Source organism: Oryza glaberrima, chromosome 9 (genome assembly GCF_000147395.1).
Source record: "Oryza glaberrima chromosome 9, OglaRS2, whole genome shotgun sequence".
Classification (NCBI taxonomy): Eukaryota; Viridiplantae; Streptophyta; class Magnoliopsida; order Poales; family Poaceae; genus Oryza; species Oryza glaberrima.
The window spans coordinates 16055348-16070872 of record NC_068334.1 but is presented as its reverse complement, the minus strand read 5'-3'; the positions used below and the strand labels follow the sequence as shown (position 1 = coordinate 16070872).

The 15525-nt window shown below is 43.6% G+C and overlaps 1 protein-coding gene across 1 annotated transcript; it reads right to left on the bottom strand.

The window, feature by feature from the left end:
* Positions 1-9532: 9532 nt before the first annotated feature.
* LOC127784531 (RHOMBOID-like protein 10, chloroplastic) lies at positions 9533-13758 on the bottom strand. Its single transcript, XM_052311858.1, has 10 exons — positions 12528-13758; positions 11809-12407; positions 11283-11539; positions 11131-11185; positions 10970-11050; positions 10793-10889; positions 10619-10686; positions 10360-10458; positions 10197-10238; positions 9533-10122 (listed from the first exon to the last, which is right to left on the bottom strand). Exons 2-10 carry the CDS (start codon positions 12013-12015, stop codon positions 9979-9981), a joined length of 1050 nt encoding a protein of 349 aa, XP_052167818.1. The 5' UTR covers positions 12016-12407; positions 12528-13758; the 3' UTR covers positions 9533-9978.
* Positions 13759-15525: the final 1767 nt, after the last annotated feature.

Here is a 15525-nt window from a genome sequence, read left to right as displayed (position 1 = left end):
GTTTACCCTTTTGGGGTTGGCGGCGGCGGCGGGCGGCTGTCGTGGGGAAATGGGCCGTGGGCTTGGACCGATTGTCAAGGCTTCGTGTCCTTCCTGACAATGTCTCTCCCATGGGTTTTTCCTCTGGTTGGTATTGTAGTGCTCAATTCCCATGGAGTACTTTGTACTTTGTAGCGATGGCACATCAACGTAGTCTACCACCTAAACCTAAAGCACGGTTGCTGAAACAGTGAAAGGGGTTTGTGCTATTCATCGTCTGGTTTCTCGATCTCTCATCAGTTTTCCTCGTAATTGGATATAGCTCTCCAATAATGCTAGGGCGATCATCTGCGGCAACGGTAAAGTGATGGCTCGACATCGTTCTAGGTGGTAGATAATAGGGTATTGTTGATATAGCCACGAGGGAGTGAGCTAGATATGGTTACACCCAGGATAAAGGCGTGGGAACTATATTGTTAAAAACCGATGGTGAATATGGCGGCATGAAACGTATGGGAAGCTGAGAGGTGATTTTACACTAACAGATGGAACAAGTGTAGGTGGCGGGAGGTTGAAGAAACAAGTTGGACCGTCAGATCTCAATCCAACGATGAGTCGAATCTTCGTTGTTTGATCGATAGTGGGCCCCCTCGAGAAATATTTCTAGTTTCTACTTAGATGAATCGTTCCTTCTTTTAGGGTATGCGTTTAAAGAAGGGTATGCGTTTGTTTATAGATATAAAGATAACGTACAGTATAACCGATTTATCAGTGTAATAAGTCGGGAAAGACTATTATTAATTGTAGTAGTGATGCTGAAGTTAAAAAATATAAGGGAAACATTCCTAATTAATTTCACCCGTCATTAGTATCAATTAGGAAACTTTGATCAATTCCTAGGGAATTGGCATCATATTAATTGTTCCAAATACGTGGCTAGCATTACGAAGCCCCTTTCTCTCTCTTTTGTTCGTGGTTTGGCTCTTCCATATAGGTGCCAATACTATTTCTTTTTTCACTAATAGTAGTGTAATGGATATATATCTTGTGTGCTCCTATATTTTCATGAGGGTCAAATTATGTAAATTATCCTTCAAAATTGCACATATACTCATAGTTTTTTATTTGATGGTCCATTTTTATTTACCATAACACAAATTTAGTAAAATTTCAAAGTTTGCTAGCTCCGCCGTGTAAGAAAATTTGTTTGTTATCTTTTCTCCAAGGAAATTGGAAGTCCTGTCATTCCAAAATATAAGCATTTCTAGGTAAATAGCCAGAAATGCTCATATTTTATAATAGCGGGGGGGGGGTATTTTCTTGGTCTACGATGCCAGATTTTTTTCCTAATGGGGTTCATGATTTGAATTTAAAAGGCATAGTTAGAAAAACAGTGATAAATTAACATACTAGTTCAAATATGATAATATATAAATAGATCTTTCGCTCTCTCGGACAACTAGACACTTTGTTATAATATAAATTGTATACATGCATATATTAGTAAGGGTATATACTTGGTTTTTTCTTTGGGGAGAGGGGAGGTGAAATCCTACAATAACATCTCAGACGTTCATTTTTAAATCATATGATAGTTTTTATAATTACATTATATATGTGTTTTGGACTATATTTTTTTCTATAAAATTAGGAGTTAGATGTTCAAATGAACTCGTAAAATTAGTTGATATCCATGCATGTTACTGGCACCTTCTTGTTGGGCTGATTTTGTGGCATAGTAGAAAATGTTGTGTGGTTGTGCACTAGTGGAAAGGAGAAAGAGCAATCAAGAGCCGTAGGATGGAATGGACGATGGATATAGAATAATTGCACACCACCCCAAAGTCAGATGATCCGGATCCGAGGTGGTATGGTACAGATGTACCCCCACCATGAGCCAAGTTGCATTCGCCACTCCTAAACATAGTTTTCTTTTTGTCAATTTATTTTATGATTTTAACATAATCATTCTAAACTCCAGTAAGTACTTGCTTGGTCACTTTTGACATAGAATATGAAATTTGGGCTAAAAACCTCCACTCTGAAAACTATATTTTATTTATTTCAAACATGTTTTTCCATCGTATATTATATTGAGTAATTTGTTATGAGCATAGCTGAAAAAAATTATTACATTTTACCTAGTGGTGATCGATTGTATAGAAAATTAGTTTATTGTTGGCTAGAGATATTAATTTTATACTTTTAACTCAAAGTTTGTCTCTAATCTGCCTTCATCACTGGGTGTGGTACCACAATTAGACACAACCAACATAGAAATGAAAGAAAAGAAAAGATAATTGAGCATCTGTGTAAAAAGTTATGTCCCTATTTCTTCTTGGAATTGCTCTCCAACTATTTTGTTGAGTGCTATCCACGATGGATTGGACAATCATAGCGACAAGATAAAACCGCTAGTGATGGTGATGTTTTTCCAACCAATGGAACAAATTCCACCTGTGATAATTCTTCACGAATACTACTACAGTACTCCATGATGGTTGGTTTCTTCCAGAAGGACGACAGATTTTTGATGGCTCACCATTTCACCAACATAGTCTTCTTGAACTATCTACTCATCCATTTTTAGTTATTTTTATTTCTATAAAGGAGTACTTTTATCTAGGTGTGTACACAAGTGGTCATAGGAAGAGCATGCCATTAAACTGTCAATGATAATGACACCTAGAAACTGTTCCAGTGGAACGACTAATCGTGATGAAACAAACAATCAATCACTTATTATTTATAGGTAATTAGCTCTTCTAATTTTAATGTTGAAGGTTAGTTACTCACAAATACTTTACTTCGAAATAACACGATAAGTGTGATAACGAGATAAAATGTGATAACGACTTATCTGTATAAAAGATGAAAACAAACTAAGTAGTACTCCCTCCATTCCACATTATAAGTCGCTTTGTACAAAAAGTCAAAGCGACTTAAAATGTGGAACGAAGGAAGTAGCAGTTATGTCTAGATACATAGCAAAATGGACCTACCAAAAAGTCAAAGCGACTTATAATGTGGAAAGAATGGAGTAGCATGGAAGAGAGTATCTCTATGTTATTTGTAATGGTAGTCTCTTACAGCTCATTTGTTACGACATTTTCGTTAGGGACATAAGTGGGCAATTTCATTGCCGGCAAAAAAAAAAATCCACTTACAAGTTTATTTTCAGATGATAGCACAAAATTTGAAAGAAAAAAGTAAACCAGAATTGGGATAAGCGGGAAAAAAAACTTGTTTACTCACCTAGCTTGCATCCTTATTTTTTACGGAATTGTTGAGCTTTCCTAAGTATTTTTTAGCTTCTATACATTGTATATATAGCTGCATAGTTTTCTCTTCCCTATGTTCTAAATATGCCCTTCATCCATGTTTATAATTAACAAAATTGGAGGCTTCATTTTTTCTTTGAAAATACCAAAAGGTACTTACACCTATGTCATAGTCGTATCATAGTAAATAACCATTATCTCTAGCACAAGTGCACAACTTAACTTGCTGTAAAGACAATCAATCACACATCCAAAATTTCCACATCATCACATACACTCCCTACCACACTCCAGCTAACTGATTGGACCAAGCAAACAAATCAAGGCCACCTAATGACACAGTCCCTGCATAATCCCACTAAAATCAGAAATAACCAGGGAGCTACCCAACAGCAGGCCAACACACACACAGCAAAACACAAGGTCAGCTCACCAAAAAAGAAAAAAAAAACACAGCTGAATGCCCAGGTTCACCAACCGAAGCATCACATTTTTTGTACTACTCCATATCAAATTGACAAGTGACCTATCTATCCACATGTCCTCACATGCACGGGTTTGGTTGGGAAAGAGGTGGTGGGATTTCCCGTCGCAGTTGGTTTAGAAAAAAGGGCAGCGTGAGTGCGTGAGGAACGCCGATGCCCACACGGACGGTACAATTACGAATATAAGAGCAAGTTTAATAGTACAACTAACTACTGGCTCCATATTGTTTATAGTTAATTTAATAGCTAAGTTATATAATAGTACTAACATATAAACATATACTCCATCTGTTAGTTAGTATATGGTCTCATCTATCATACATATATTTCATCTTGAAGCCTGTGCTGTAGTTGGCTATAAATCTATAGCCCGCTGCTTATCTTTTTCTTCTTTTATCTTCTCGACATGTGTTTATAACTGGCATATAGCCTGCTATTGTACTGCTCAAGTTTTTTTTTTTCTGGAAGTATAAATATTTCCGCGTAGCACATGGGGTTAAGCGCGAAGTGAGAAAAAAAAAACAGAAATGTCAAAATCCCCCGCATTTTTGGCCGCGATCGCGAAGGGCGGCCACGTCAAACGCGAAAAAACAGAAGGCGAGTAAAACCAAAAAAACGCTAGCCGTGACGACGAGGACACCACCGCACTCAACCAACAGTCGGCGCACCAGCAGCTGAGGTTGGAGGAGGAGGAGGAGGCGCCGCCCCTCACCGCACCTCGCGCGGCGCGGGCGCAGGCGGTTGCGAGCGACGGCCTCAGCGGCGGCGGCGGCGGTGGTGGTGGTGAGGAGGAGGAGGAGGAGGAGCGGGGAGAGTGTCGCGGTGTTGTCAGGGTCAGGGGAGTCAGATGCGCGCGGAATGGGGAAGCCCGTCGATGTGGAGCTCGGCGGCGCGGCAGGCCTCGAGATCGCCGGCGGCGGAGGGGGAGGGGTGTGGGCCGTCGCCGGGGCGATCGGCCGCGCCGCGTCGTTCCGGTGCGTGTTCGTGCTCGCGCTCTCCGTGGGAGTCCTCGTCTCGGCGCTGCTGCTCCTCGTGCCCACCGGCGGGCACGGGTTCCTCTCCGACGACCCCGACGTGCTCGGAGGTGAGCTCTTCCCGGTCAAATTTTGCTTCCGGTGGTGCGAGGGTATGGGGATTCGTGGGTTTAGGTCTAGTGAAGTGGTGGATCGATGATGGGATGGGGGAATTGCTGCTTGGGGATCTCATGCCGAGTGTTGACACTTCGATCCCGCCTTCATGGAGCTAGGATTTGCGTGTTTTAGTAGCGAATTTTGTAGTTTCCGGTGTTCCGGGTTTTGTGCGACGCCTGGTTCGTTCGCTGTTTTGCTATTCCAAGTTCCCAACTAGCGAAAATCGCATTCCCTCGTAATTAGTTATCAGAATCTTACGTGGTAATGCCTACAAATCTCTTGTATGATCTGGGTCATTAAATTGGATGGTCGATGTACTCTGGTGCGACATAGATGTCAGAGCAAAAGCTTGTATGGTAGTACTTGGTTTACCCACTCCTTATTCTGTGCACAACGTGTAATTGTCTATTGGTCATTGGAGATTTCTAGTAGGTTTTCAAGCTTGCAGTGTGTGGTCAACCGAGATGTGCGATTTGCTCTTCTTCTTAGAGTACTAGTGACTGCGGTAATAACAGGAGTTGATTTATTGATTAACATGGCTGCTACATAATATGATGATGGTGCCTCAAGATAAAAGTACGCTAAGATTTGCTTCACTTTGGCAATAACTGTAAAAGCCGTTTGTTGACTATTTTGTTTGATGGGTACTTGGTCTTATGATGTGCAAACTATGAACTGTGAATGGAAGCTTGACAAGCATGGCATTTGCTTTGTTGTACCATTGAAATTACATAGATAGTTTTGTTTGATCACAATAGATCGAAGTATGAACTGTGAATGAAGGCTTAACAAATATGCCATTTTCTTTGTGCCTTTGTTTCACCATAGAAATTACATATATATTTTTGTTTGATCACAATAGATTAAGTCATTGAGTAGCTATCCTTGGAGCTGGCTATGACCTATGTACCGTGCCTGATAATATTTTAGAATATGAAATGCTTTAAGTAAGTAGATGTGTTGTTAATTTATTTCATATAATGCGCAAATTTATAGATAACCTAGTATTTGAGATTCCTAGTTACCCTATTGTTCGTGTACTATTCACAAAGTTGTGTTATAGGATTGACATTCCATACTCATTATGTGCTTATATAACAAGAAAGAAAGTTCATATGTTCCATTTGATTATATCTTCTCTTATGTAGTGAGTGTAGATAAGCTCCATTGGAAATGGGAAATTGCTTTTGAGAGGCACATGCTGTGGAAAATTTTTTTTAAGCATAGGATGTTTTTTAGGACTGGATGGAAATTGCTTTATATTAATGTTTCAGGCTTTGGATATATGGAACTTTTTACATTTACATTCTCGAATTCATCGTACATGTCATAAATTTCAAGCTCATATATGGAAATCCATGCTGCCTGCCTCAGGTGGAAACTTTTAGATCCCTAAATTTGAGGTTTCTAAGGAAAAACTCAGCCTCCACCCAACCAAATTTGTAGTTTCATATGATGATAACTAATTATATCCAGAACCTTTATAATCAACTTTAGTCGTTGCATATAGTAATGTTCCTCTTATAATCCTTGCATCACTTTTTCCATCATTGCATTTTCTACTTCTCATTGATACCAATTTTCTTTACACCGTATATTGTTGAATGAAAATGCTATGCCATCTTTTTGTTTACTCATTTGCATCCTTAACTAGTATTGTTTAGCTATATTGCATTTGTTGGCAGTTGGCGCAGTCCTTCATTACTTTCTCATCCGTGGAAGTGCCTCAGTGATTCTTCTCAAGTATCTCGTTATTTCACATGCCATTTTCATTTTATATGGTATACTGTATTAATAATTGATTTGGCAATGATTTTAGAGTATTCCAGAAATCGTCTTGTTTTTTTGGCACAGCTATTGTTTGTATTTTTTTTATGTCACACTGTTAAATTTAGATGATGTCTCTTGCCTTATAATGTATTTGAGGACTGATAGTGTTTTCAATTTTCATTTATTCAGCTGAAATCCAGGTTGGTTTTACCTTGGAAAAGCCAGTTTCATTCCTTGCTGCTCACATGGATAAACTAGGGGGTGACATATTTGAAGAAATTGGTATTCCTAATAGCAAGGTGCCTGATGCCTGTTTCTTTTTTACTAATTTTGTTTCCTCTGCATATACCATTTGTTAATTTAAAGGTTCATAATTTTCACTCTGGTCCACTTGTGAACCTAGGAGTGAAAATTAGACCCCCCCCAGGGAGACCTGAGGACCTAAAATGGACTTCTCTTATTGTTTGAAACAGGTTTCCATTGTGTCAATGAGCTCTTTGACCTCTAAGTACTCCACAAATGTGGTTTTTAGTGTTCTTCCTTCTCCAAAAGAAGCCTCAATAAGTTTGCCTGCCCTAAGTGTGCTGAGATCATCCTTAATAGCGATGATGCTAAATCAGGTGAACCTATCGTTGACAGAACCACTTTTTGGCCATCCATCTTCCGTTGAGCTGTTGAGGTTCCCTGGAGGAATTACAGTAATTCCTGAGCAGTCTGGTTCTGTATGGGCGGATCCTCTTTTCAACTTTGTGTTGAACAATTCCATTTATCAGATCTTGGGTAATATTACAGAGCTAAAGGACCAGTTGAAGCTTGGATTGAACTTGAGGTCCTACGAGGTATTGTTGATTTAATTTCCTCCTGATTGGTTACAAATTTGTATGTGTTTGTGTTTAAAATTTACACCCTCTGTCATATATGTGCAGAAAGTATATTTGCAGTTCAGGAATGAGATTGGATCTTCAGTTGATGCCCCGGCAACTATTGAGGCATCTGTTCTAGATGGGAGCAGCATTCTTTTACCATATAGATTGAAACAACTAGCTCAGCTAATCAAAGAACCCAATGCAAGGAACCTTGGGCTTAATCACTCTGTATTTGGTAAAGTAAAAGGTGTTCAACTGTCATCATACCTACAGCACTCGATCTCAGATTTATCTCCGAGTCCATCTCCTTCACCATCTCCATCCCCATCCCCATCTCCATCTCCATCTCCATTCCCTTCTTCAAGTGTACCACCATCTTTCTCACCATCTGGGAGCATCCATTACCCTGCACCTCCAACATATATGAACCCAAGTCTTCCTCCTCAAGCTTCACCCCCTTTGCCTGACACAAATCCTTGCTTTCCATGTTTCAATTGTGACCGCTTTTCTTCCGCTGGTAGCCCAACAGGCAAACCACCTTGTTTTCGCAGAGACCCTAAGCTACCTCCATTTATACACTCCCCGCAGCCATCTGTTGCTCCTTCCCCATATCTTTCTCCAGCTTTTCCACCAATTCCTGGTCATGTAGATCCTCCCAATCATTTACCTGGTGCAGTCCCTGGACCAACTTATCAAATGATGTCAATACCTTCACCCTCATTGCCTGTGTTTCGACCTTCAACGGCTCCATGGAAGAAGCGACGAAAAACCAAGTCCCCCCCTTCAATTGCCCCTTCCCCATATTGTAAGTACCCTATTCTATGAAGTGTTTACTTTATTATTTGCTTCAATATTTCATGATTAAGACTTTTGAATGGTTGGTTTGATATGGTAACTCCTGAATAAGATTTAGCATTGATCGACTTGACTACACTAACCTAATAATGAACTGCACTGTTTGATTTCCATGGCAACTACCAACTTAGTAATAATAATAAATTTACATTACACTTTGTTAGTTTGGCATTATATTCCTGAAGTGATAGAGTGAGATATTTTTTTCGCTTCATCTAGAATTTTACAATGAATCAGGTAGGTGTACTAGTGGTGTGGTACTAACCTGTGAATCAATATGCTGTTAGGTGAATTAGGTGAACCGGGCATTTTGATTTCTTTGTATATTAACGTCATGCCATCCTAATAATTTAATTCAACCTTTTAAAATACTTACAAAAGGTACCAGTTTATGTACGTTTTCTTTATATATCTGTGCTGCTTTGCTCTTTTTTTTAGTTCGCTATTCTTCAGCAGTTCATTGAACATAAATATTTCATTTGACATCCATTGTCAAAATTTGCAGCTCTCCATTCCTGAAGTGAGACTTGGCTGGTGCCCTGGACTGTTTGCCTACAGAGTTACCAGTGCACAAGGTGGTTGTGGTTGCAAAGTTTGCTTCTTGAAATCTCCTGAAGCATGGAGTTGCAATCGTGAGCGATCGTACTGCAAAGGCAGGTTTATGAATGCAATCATGAGCAATCATACTGCAAAAAGGCAGGTTTTGCTTATCGGTTACTTCTAACTGTATGGTGGTTTCTCGCACTTCAGAGTTGGAGTATAACTGTAGATATAGGTCTGTATTATGCTAATTTACCAGGGTTTTTATGTCACGAAGGTGACTGCCCTACGCCTCTACCAAATATCAAGTTTCTCACCGAAGGGTTGGGTGCTTATGGTAGAGGAGAATGTAATGACTTACCATAGTCGAATTGATGTTGTATCTTGCGATACGACTGTTCGTTTCCTGTAACATCATCATATACTGAGCATAATACGATACATTTACACCCGTCTTTCTGCGACATTTGTCGTTTGTCCATTTGTTGTGCTGATAGCCTGCGGAAACAAGTCAAAGGCCATCCCGTAAACAAGTTCTGAAATTTAGCTGGTGCTAAATATGTGCTGCCTGAACAGATTGTTGTTTGTCGTGAGTCATTACGTCTTGTGACATCTTGGGCACAAAATCAGAAGAAAAGAGTAGTGATAACAATCATCAATATCCAAAGCAGATACTTACACCATCTCACCCCAAAAATAAATAGATTGATACACTTGAGCCTATAGTTAGCTGTATCAAATATGGATTCATGTACACCGTGCCAGTTGGGCTCCAGTAACACTGATAAGCATGTTAAATACAATTGCTGAGGTGACTATTTGAGTATTGATTAGCTATAATCTGTCACAGTAGACAATTGCAACTTATATCCAAAAATAATGACTCAGGCGAACTCAATGTCGCCCTTGCGTAAGATTTGGAGCTGGAGTTTCCCTGGAAATAGCTTTCCAAAGTCCAAACTAGGCGTCCACTCCATCACCTTGGCAGAATGGCAGTGTCAAACCCCACCTCTCTTCAGTCTTCAATTTCTGTGTCCCACACAAGTTAGGAATCCGTTTTAAATACAAAATTCTACCTCAACCATTTCCCGTTGCTTAGTTGGAGAATAGGGGCATTGTCTTTGAACACCGCTCTTCCGTCCTTTGACACATATTGATATTGCCAAGCTGGACCGAGGAACCATGCCATAGCCATGCCTCCGAGCAAGCCTCCCAACTGCCATTATTCAAGTGTCAAGTGAGGTCATTACGTAAATATTTCATACATTGAACTAAGATTAGGAGGCTTACATGGCCCCAGTTATCAATGCCCCTTGTAAGGAGACCCATACCCTATTTACACAGCAAAGTTTAAGCAATTTGTTAAAGATGATAACCACAAAAGAAGTGCTAAAATGAAAACGATAGAAAGCTGGTAACAAGAACAAAGTCAGGCAGATAAGTAGAACAATACCATATTCAAGATAACAACGCGTCCAATATGCTCTAAACTTTCCTTTCCATGCCCCAAAAATCTCCTATGCCTCCACGTATAAACAGCATAGGCACCAACCTGGACATGTGCAGATAAAGTTCATGCAAATGGTGTGACATAAGAAACCATACCAGGGATTTCTTGAAACTAGTTTTAAACTCTTATGGTCCTTTGGGTTGCCAACAATATGATTAGACTTATTTCTATGACTGAAATCAAAAGCTAAGGGTAACCATACCAATCCAAAAATGGCCCCTGACGCACCAACCGCAGGAGACGCACAATAGCGATAACTCATTAATGAACCTGGCAAAATTTGAAGAATTCATTATGACAAAACTAAAGGAAGACAGGCAATGTTCACCTATCACCACCATATATATGTTCTCAAACATAGGTAATAACAAAATACCTGCCAGAGCCGAAGTGAAATACACGGCAAGATATCTTCTAGGACCAGTAAGCATTTCCACCATAGGTCCAATTGAATTTAAAGAAAAACAGTTGAACTGCATCATTATTATGATCAGAAGGAAAATTAGCAATGTTATTTCTTAGATTATAAACACAAACTGACACAAATACATACAGCAAGATGAGCAAGATTTGCATGAAGAAGAGATGATGTAGCCAGACGCCAGAGTTCTCCTCTATCAATCATACTGTTGATCTAAAATCATGGTTTGTAATTGAGTTAGACTAAAAGTTATCAGAATAAAATGAAATGAAAATTAAAACCAACAGACCAACCTTAGCCCCCCATATAAGTAATCGTCCTTGTGTAGTTATCTGAGCGACATAAGCCCTTCGGTGAAAGTAGAACAATGTTAATCCACAAATGTAGAAGGAAGCTTACTATCAACAAAGGAGGAACCAATAACATGAATTGAGCAATGACTTACAGAATATTAACAGCAAGAAGAATATTAGTCCAAAGCCTCTTCTTCGAATTGATTCCACTTGGCCTTCTGGATGGCAACTTCCCCCTACCGATGTACCTCCTGTCCGATCCATTTCCATTGAACAAAACAGAGCTGCAAGCATATGGTGCGGAGAGCGCATTCTCCAACACTCCAAGAATCGAGTGTGTGGCGAATGAGTCTGATCCTTCAAACCAAATGTCACCTATTCTCGGCAAGGCACCAAGATGTCGCGCCTCCTACACATCGTGCAATTCAGTTCAGAATAAATTGTGTGATTAAGCACGCAATTTATCGATCCATTTAATAAACGGAAGTAGTGGAAATGCTCTACGGTAACAAACCACTAACACATCATGATAATATCACAGCTAATAAAACTAGCATATCACCAAGAGTCTGAAATCGGTTAATAGCTGCGGATGGGCTGGATATCGCAACGGTGGAAACCCAAGAGTCTACATCCCAAAATCGGAGTGAAACAGCGGGCAGGGGTAAGAAGCAGCACCGGCGAGCGGAGGAGGCCGGCGAGGCGACGGCGGAGGGCGCGGCCGAGTTGGGCGCCGGCGAACGCCGCGACGACGTTCGGCTTCCAGTCGCCGGGGTCCCCGCCGCCGCCTCCTCCGCCGCCGCGGCCGGAGGAGGAGCCGGGAGGGGGCGGGGGAGGCCAGGGGAAGGAGGGGAGCAGCAGCCACGGCGGCGACGACGACGCCATGGGCCCCACCGCCTGCGATGCGACGTGGACCCCCGTGGACGGGACGCCGGCCTTTTGACCTCTCGACTTCGCGTCGCTTTGCTTGGGGAGGCGGCATCGGACCCGTCGTCCCGTACACGGGCCTTCATTCTTTCAGATGGCCGACGCACTGGGCTTGGGCGGTTCTTCATTGGAATAAGTTCACTCTAGGTCCCTCAATTTGTCACCGAGTTCGAAATACATCCCTAGACTGCAAAACCGAATACCACTCATCCCTCAACTTATAAAACCATGCAAACAACGTCCCTCGGTAGTATTGTCCCCGGTTTTGGCTGATGTGGCGCCTACATGAATCTTTTAACTAGGTCTTCATCCCATGTGACATTGACGTGGTGCTCACGTGGCAGTTTGATCTGGAAAAAAAATTGAAAACTAAAAGATTAAACAAATATGCGGGACCCACGTGTCAGTTAAACAAAGAAAATAAAAATAGTGGGACACATGTCATTGGGTCCCACTTTTCTCCATCTCACCCTGAGATCTCTCTAACGAAGGGATGAGACGGGGAGGCTGAGGCCGTCGGCCTCTCCGCTCCCTTTACCGACCACCGCACACCGCTCATCTCTCCCTCCGACCGTCGCGCGCCATTCTTCTATCCCGCCGACCGCCGCGAGCCAATCCTCTCTCCCTCCGACCGCCGCGCGCCGCTCCTCTCTCCCTGCCGCGCTGCGCGACGTTCTTCTCTCGCCTGCCGGCTGCCGCGAGCCGCTCCTCTCCCCGTCGTGCCGCGTGCCGTTCTTGTATCCCGCCAGTCGCCATGAGCCGCTCCTCTCTCTTTCCAGCTGTCGCGCGCTGCTCCTCTCTCCCCGCCACGCCGCGCGTCGTTCCTCTCTCCCCGCCGCGCCGTAAGCCGCTCCTCTCTACCGCTGGCCACCGTGAGCCGCTCATCTCCCCCCGCCGACCGCCGTGAGCCGCTCCTCTCTCCTCGCCACGCGGCCTTGAGCTGCTCCTCTCTCCTGCCGGCCGCTGCGAGCCGCTCATCTCTCCCCGCTGCGCCGCGCGCCGTTCTTCTCTCCCCCGCCGGCCGCCACGAGCCACTCCTCTCTCCCTCCGGCCGCCGTGACCGCAAGTCGCTCCTCTCACCGCTTCTCTATCGCCCCCGTGTCACATGTCGTTCCTGTCTCTCCCACTGGCCAATGCGTGCCATTCCTCTCTCCCGCCGTGCGTTGCTCCTTTCCCTCACCGGTAACATGCGCCGCTCCTCTCTCCCCTCCACGCCGCACACTGTTCTTCTATCCCGCCGGTCGCCGCTCCTTTCTCCCTCCGGCCGCCACGCGGTTTTCGTCTCTCTCCCGCCGGCCGTTGCGCGTCGCTCCTCTCCCCTGTCAATCGCTGCTCCTCTCTCCACCGGTCACCACGCGCCACTCCTCTCCTCTCCGCTCGCAACTTTTGGCACCCTCCCTGTAGCCCGTCATCGGCCTCCTCACCGCCGGTCACTTGGTGAGATTGGAAAAAGGTCACGCCCCGAACTAGCCCCGAACGGAACTAGCCCGTGACGCTCCAAATTAACCTGTTAATCGATACCAGTCCTAGGAAACAGTGCTGGTATCACAGGAAGATGGAATATCATAGCAACAGAGGTCTCTTTATTATAGAGTAGGAGTACAGTAATGTTGGGCTGCGGACAGATCCCGAGCTCACAACTGCATTACAAAAGGGAAAGCGGAAGCCAAGACTTGGACCAATCATCACAGGCGCGACTTGGGAACTAGGCCGAAACTCTAAAACTCATCGTAGCCGACTTGCTCCTGGAAGAACTCCTCGTCGGCAGGATCTACATCATCTTCTTCAGCAACTAGGGGGGATTATTTATATAGAGCAAGGGTGAGTACAGGAGTACTCAGCAAGCCATGGGAATTAAGTGTTTAATGCAGGCTTCAAAGGAAAGGCTATTGTTTTTGCAATTGATTTTATTTAAACTCCTTTTTGAAACAACTAAGTGAGTGCTTCTCAAACGACACGGATGAGACAGTGTGTCTCGTCCGGTCGGAGTATGTGCAATGTATCAGTCTTTAAATTGATGCAAGGTTGGCACCCGGCCAACAGCTTTCAAACAGCCACCCGGGCCTAGCTGATCCATCAGCTGCAGATTTTCCCAACATCGATCCCATTCCACAACAGCAATTTCACAAAGCAGTAGTCAAACAAAACTACGCTAAGGAATCACCTTACATCCGCCCATGACCGTGGGCATGACTGTTCGAACAGTTTAATAACCTCTGCAGAGGGGGCACACTTTACCCACACGACATTACTAACCCGGATCACCCAGCCCGTGCAGAACAGCCACGTCTGGTGACCTTGAGGCTTTCATGACAAGGCATTTCGAGAGCCGACACAGGTTTACCATATGCCGACGAGAGGGGTCCCAGACCAACAACAGGTTAGGTCCCAGACCATACTGTGCCAGGAAGCCCACGGGTCCTCCCCGACATCACCCTGGCGAATCCACTTGTCTCCCGGCATCAAGGCTCCCCTGATTAGCTAATTACTCAGCTAGGGGTGTCCCATTCCACCCATGTGGTTGTACTTGTTATATGTTCGGATGAAATTCGAAGGAATCAGTACTTAAGTGCAAGAACAGGAAATCGTGCTCCCAGCACGTCCCCTGGTCTGCGATTTTGGAAATTCTTTTAGTTCGCAAGCACCGACCCAGGTGTCGGGTTTTTCCAAGTCTTTTGTAAAACCCCAAGTTTTACCCATCGTTGGATATTTTTAAATTTGAGGGGAGGTGTTCCAATGCGCGTGCCTGAAGGCCCGTGCATTGAAGCACAACAGTCGACAAAGGAGGTTTTAAGTGTTCAATAATTCAAGGAGGGTAATTGCAGCAACTTTGATTGGGGCCAGTAGGCTATCTCGCAAGCCGCGGCCAAATTTCTTGTGTTAATCCTATCCATGCATTATTTGTGGAGAAGAAATACTTAGATTTAAATTATAGGTGCAAGATGATCAAAGGTGACTTGCCTTGCTCGAGATCTTGAGCTTGATCCTCGAAATCCGTGGACTCCGGGTCTTCGGGCTCCGAAACTACACGCGAAACGGGACAACTCAACAAACGGCGAAAAATAAAGCCCTATTATTGACCTCTAAACGTGCCATTAAACAGATCTCGAGATTTGAGGAATTTTGGAAGTTGAACGGAGTCAAACGGACATATGGTTGAGAAGATATTGAATTTCTAAGATTATTGGATTTTTGGTCTAAAGGAAAAGGATTTATTAAAATCCTTTTTTGAATTAGAATCGAAAGAGGGAGGGGAAATAGACTTCCCTCGGGCGGCTAGGGCGCGGCCTAAGAGAAAGGGGCGGCTCGGCAGAGTTTAATGGGCCAGCCGGCCCGAGAAGGCAGCCCAAAGGTACGCGCGGGGAGAGAGGGAGCCGGTGTGCCGGTGGACCGGGTCCACCTCGCGTGGTCCCAAGTGGGACCCGCTTGTCGGCGGCTCGGTTCACCGTGCGGAGGGAGCACGCGGCG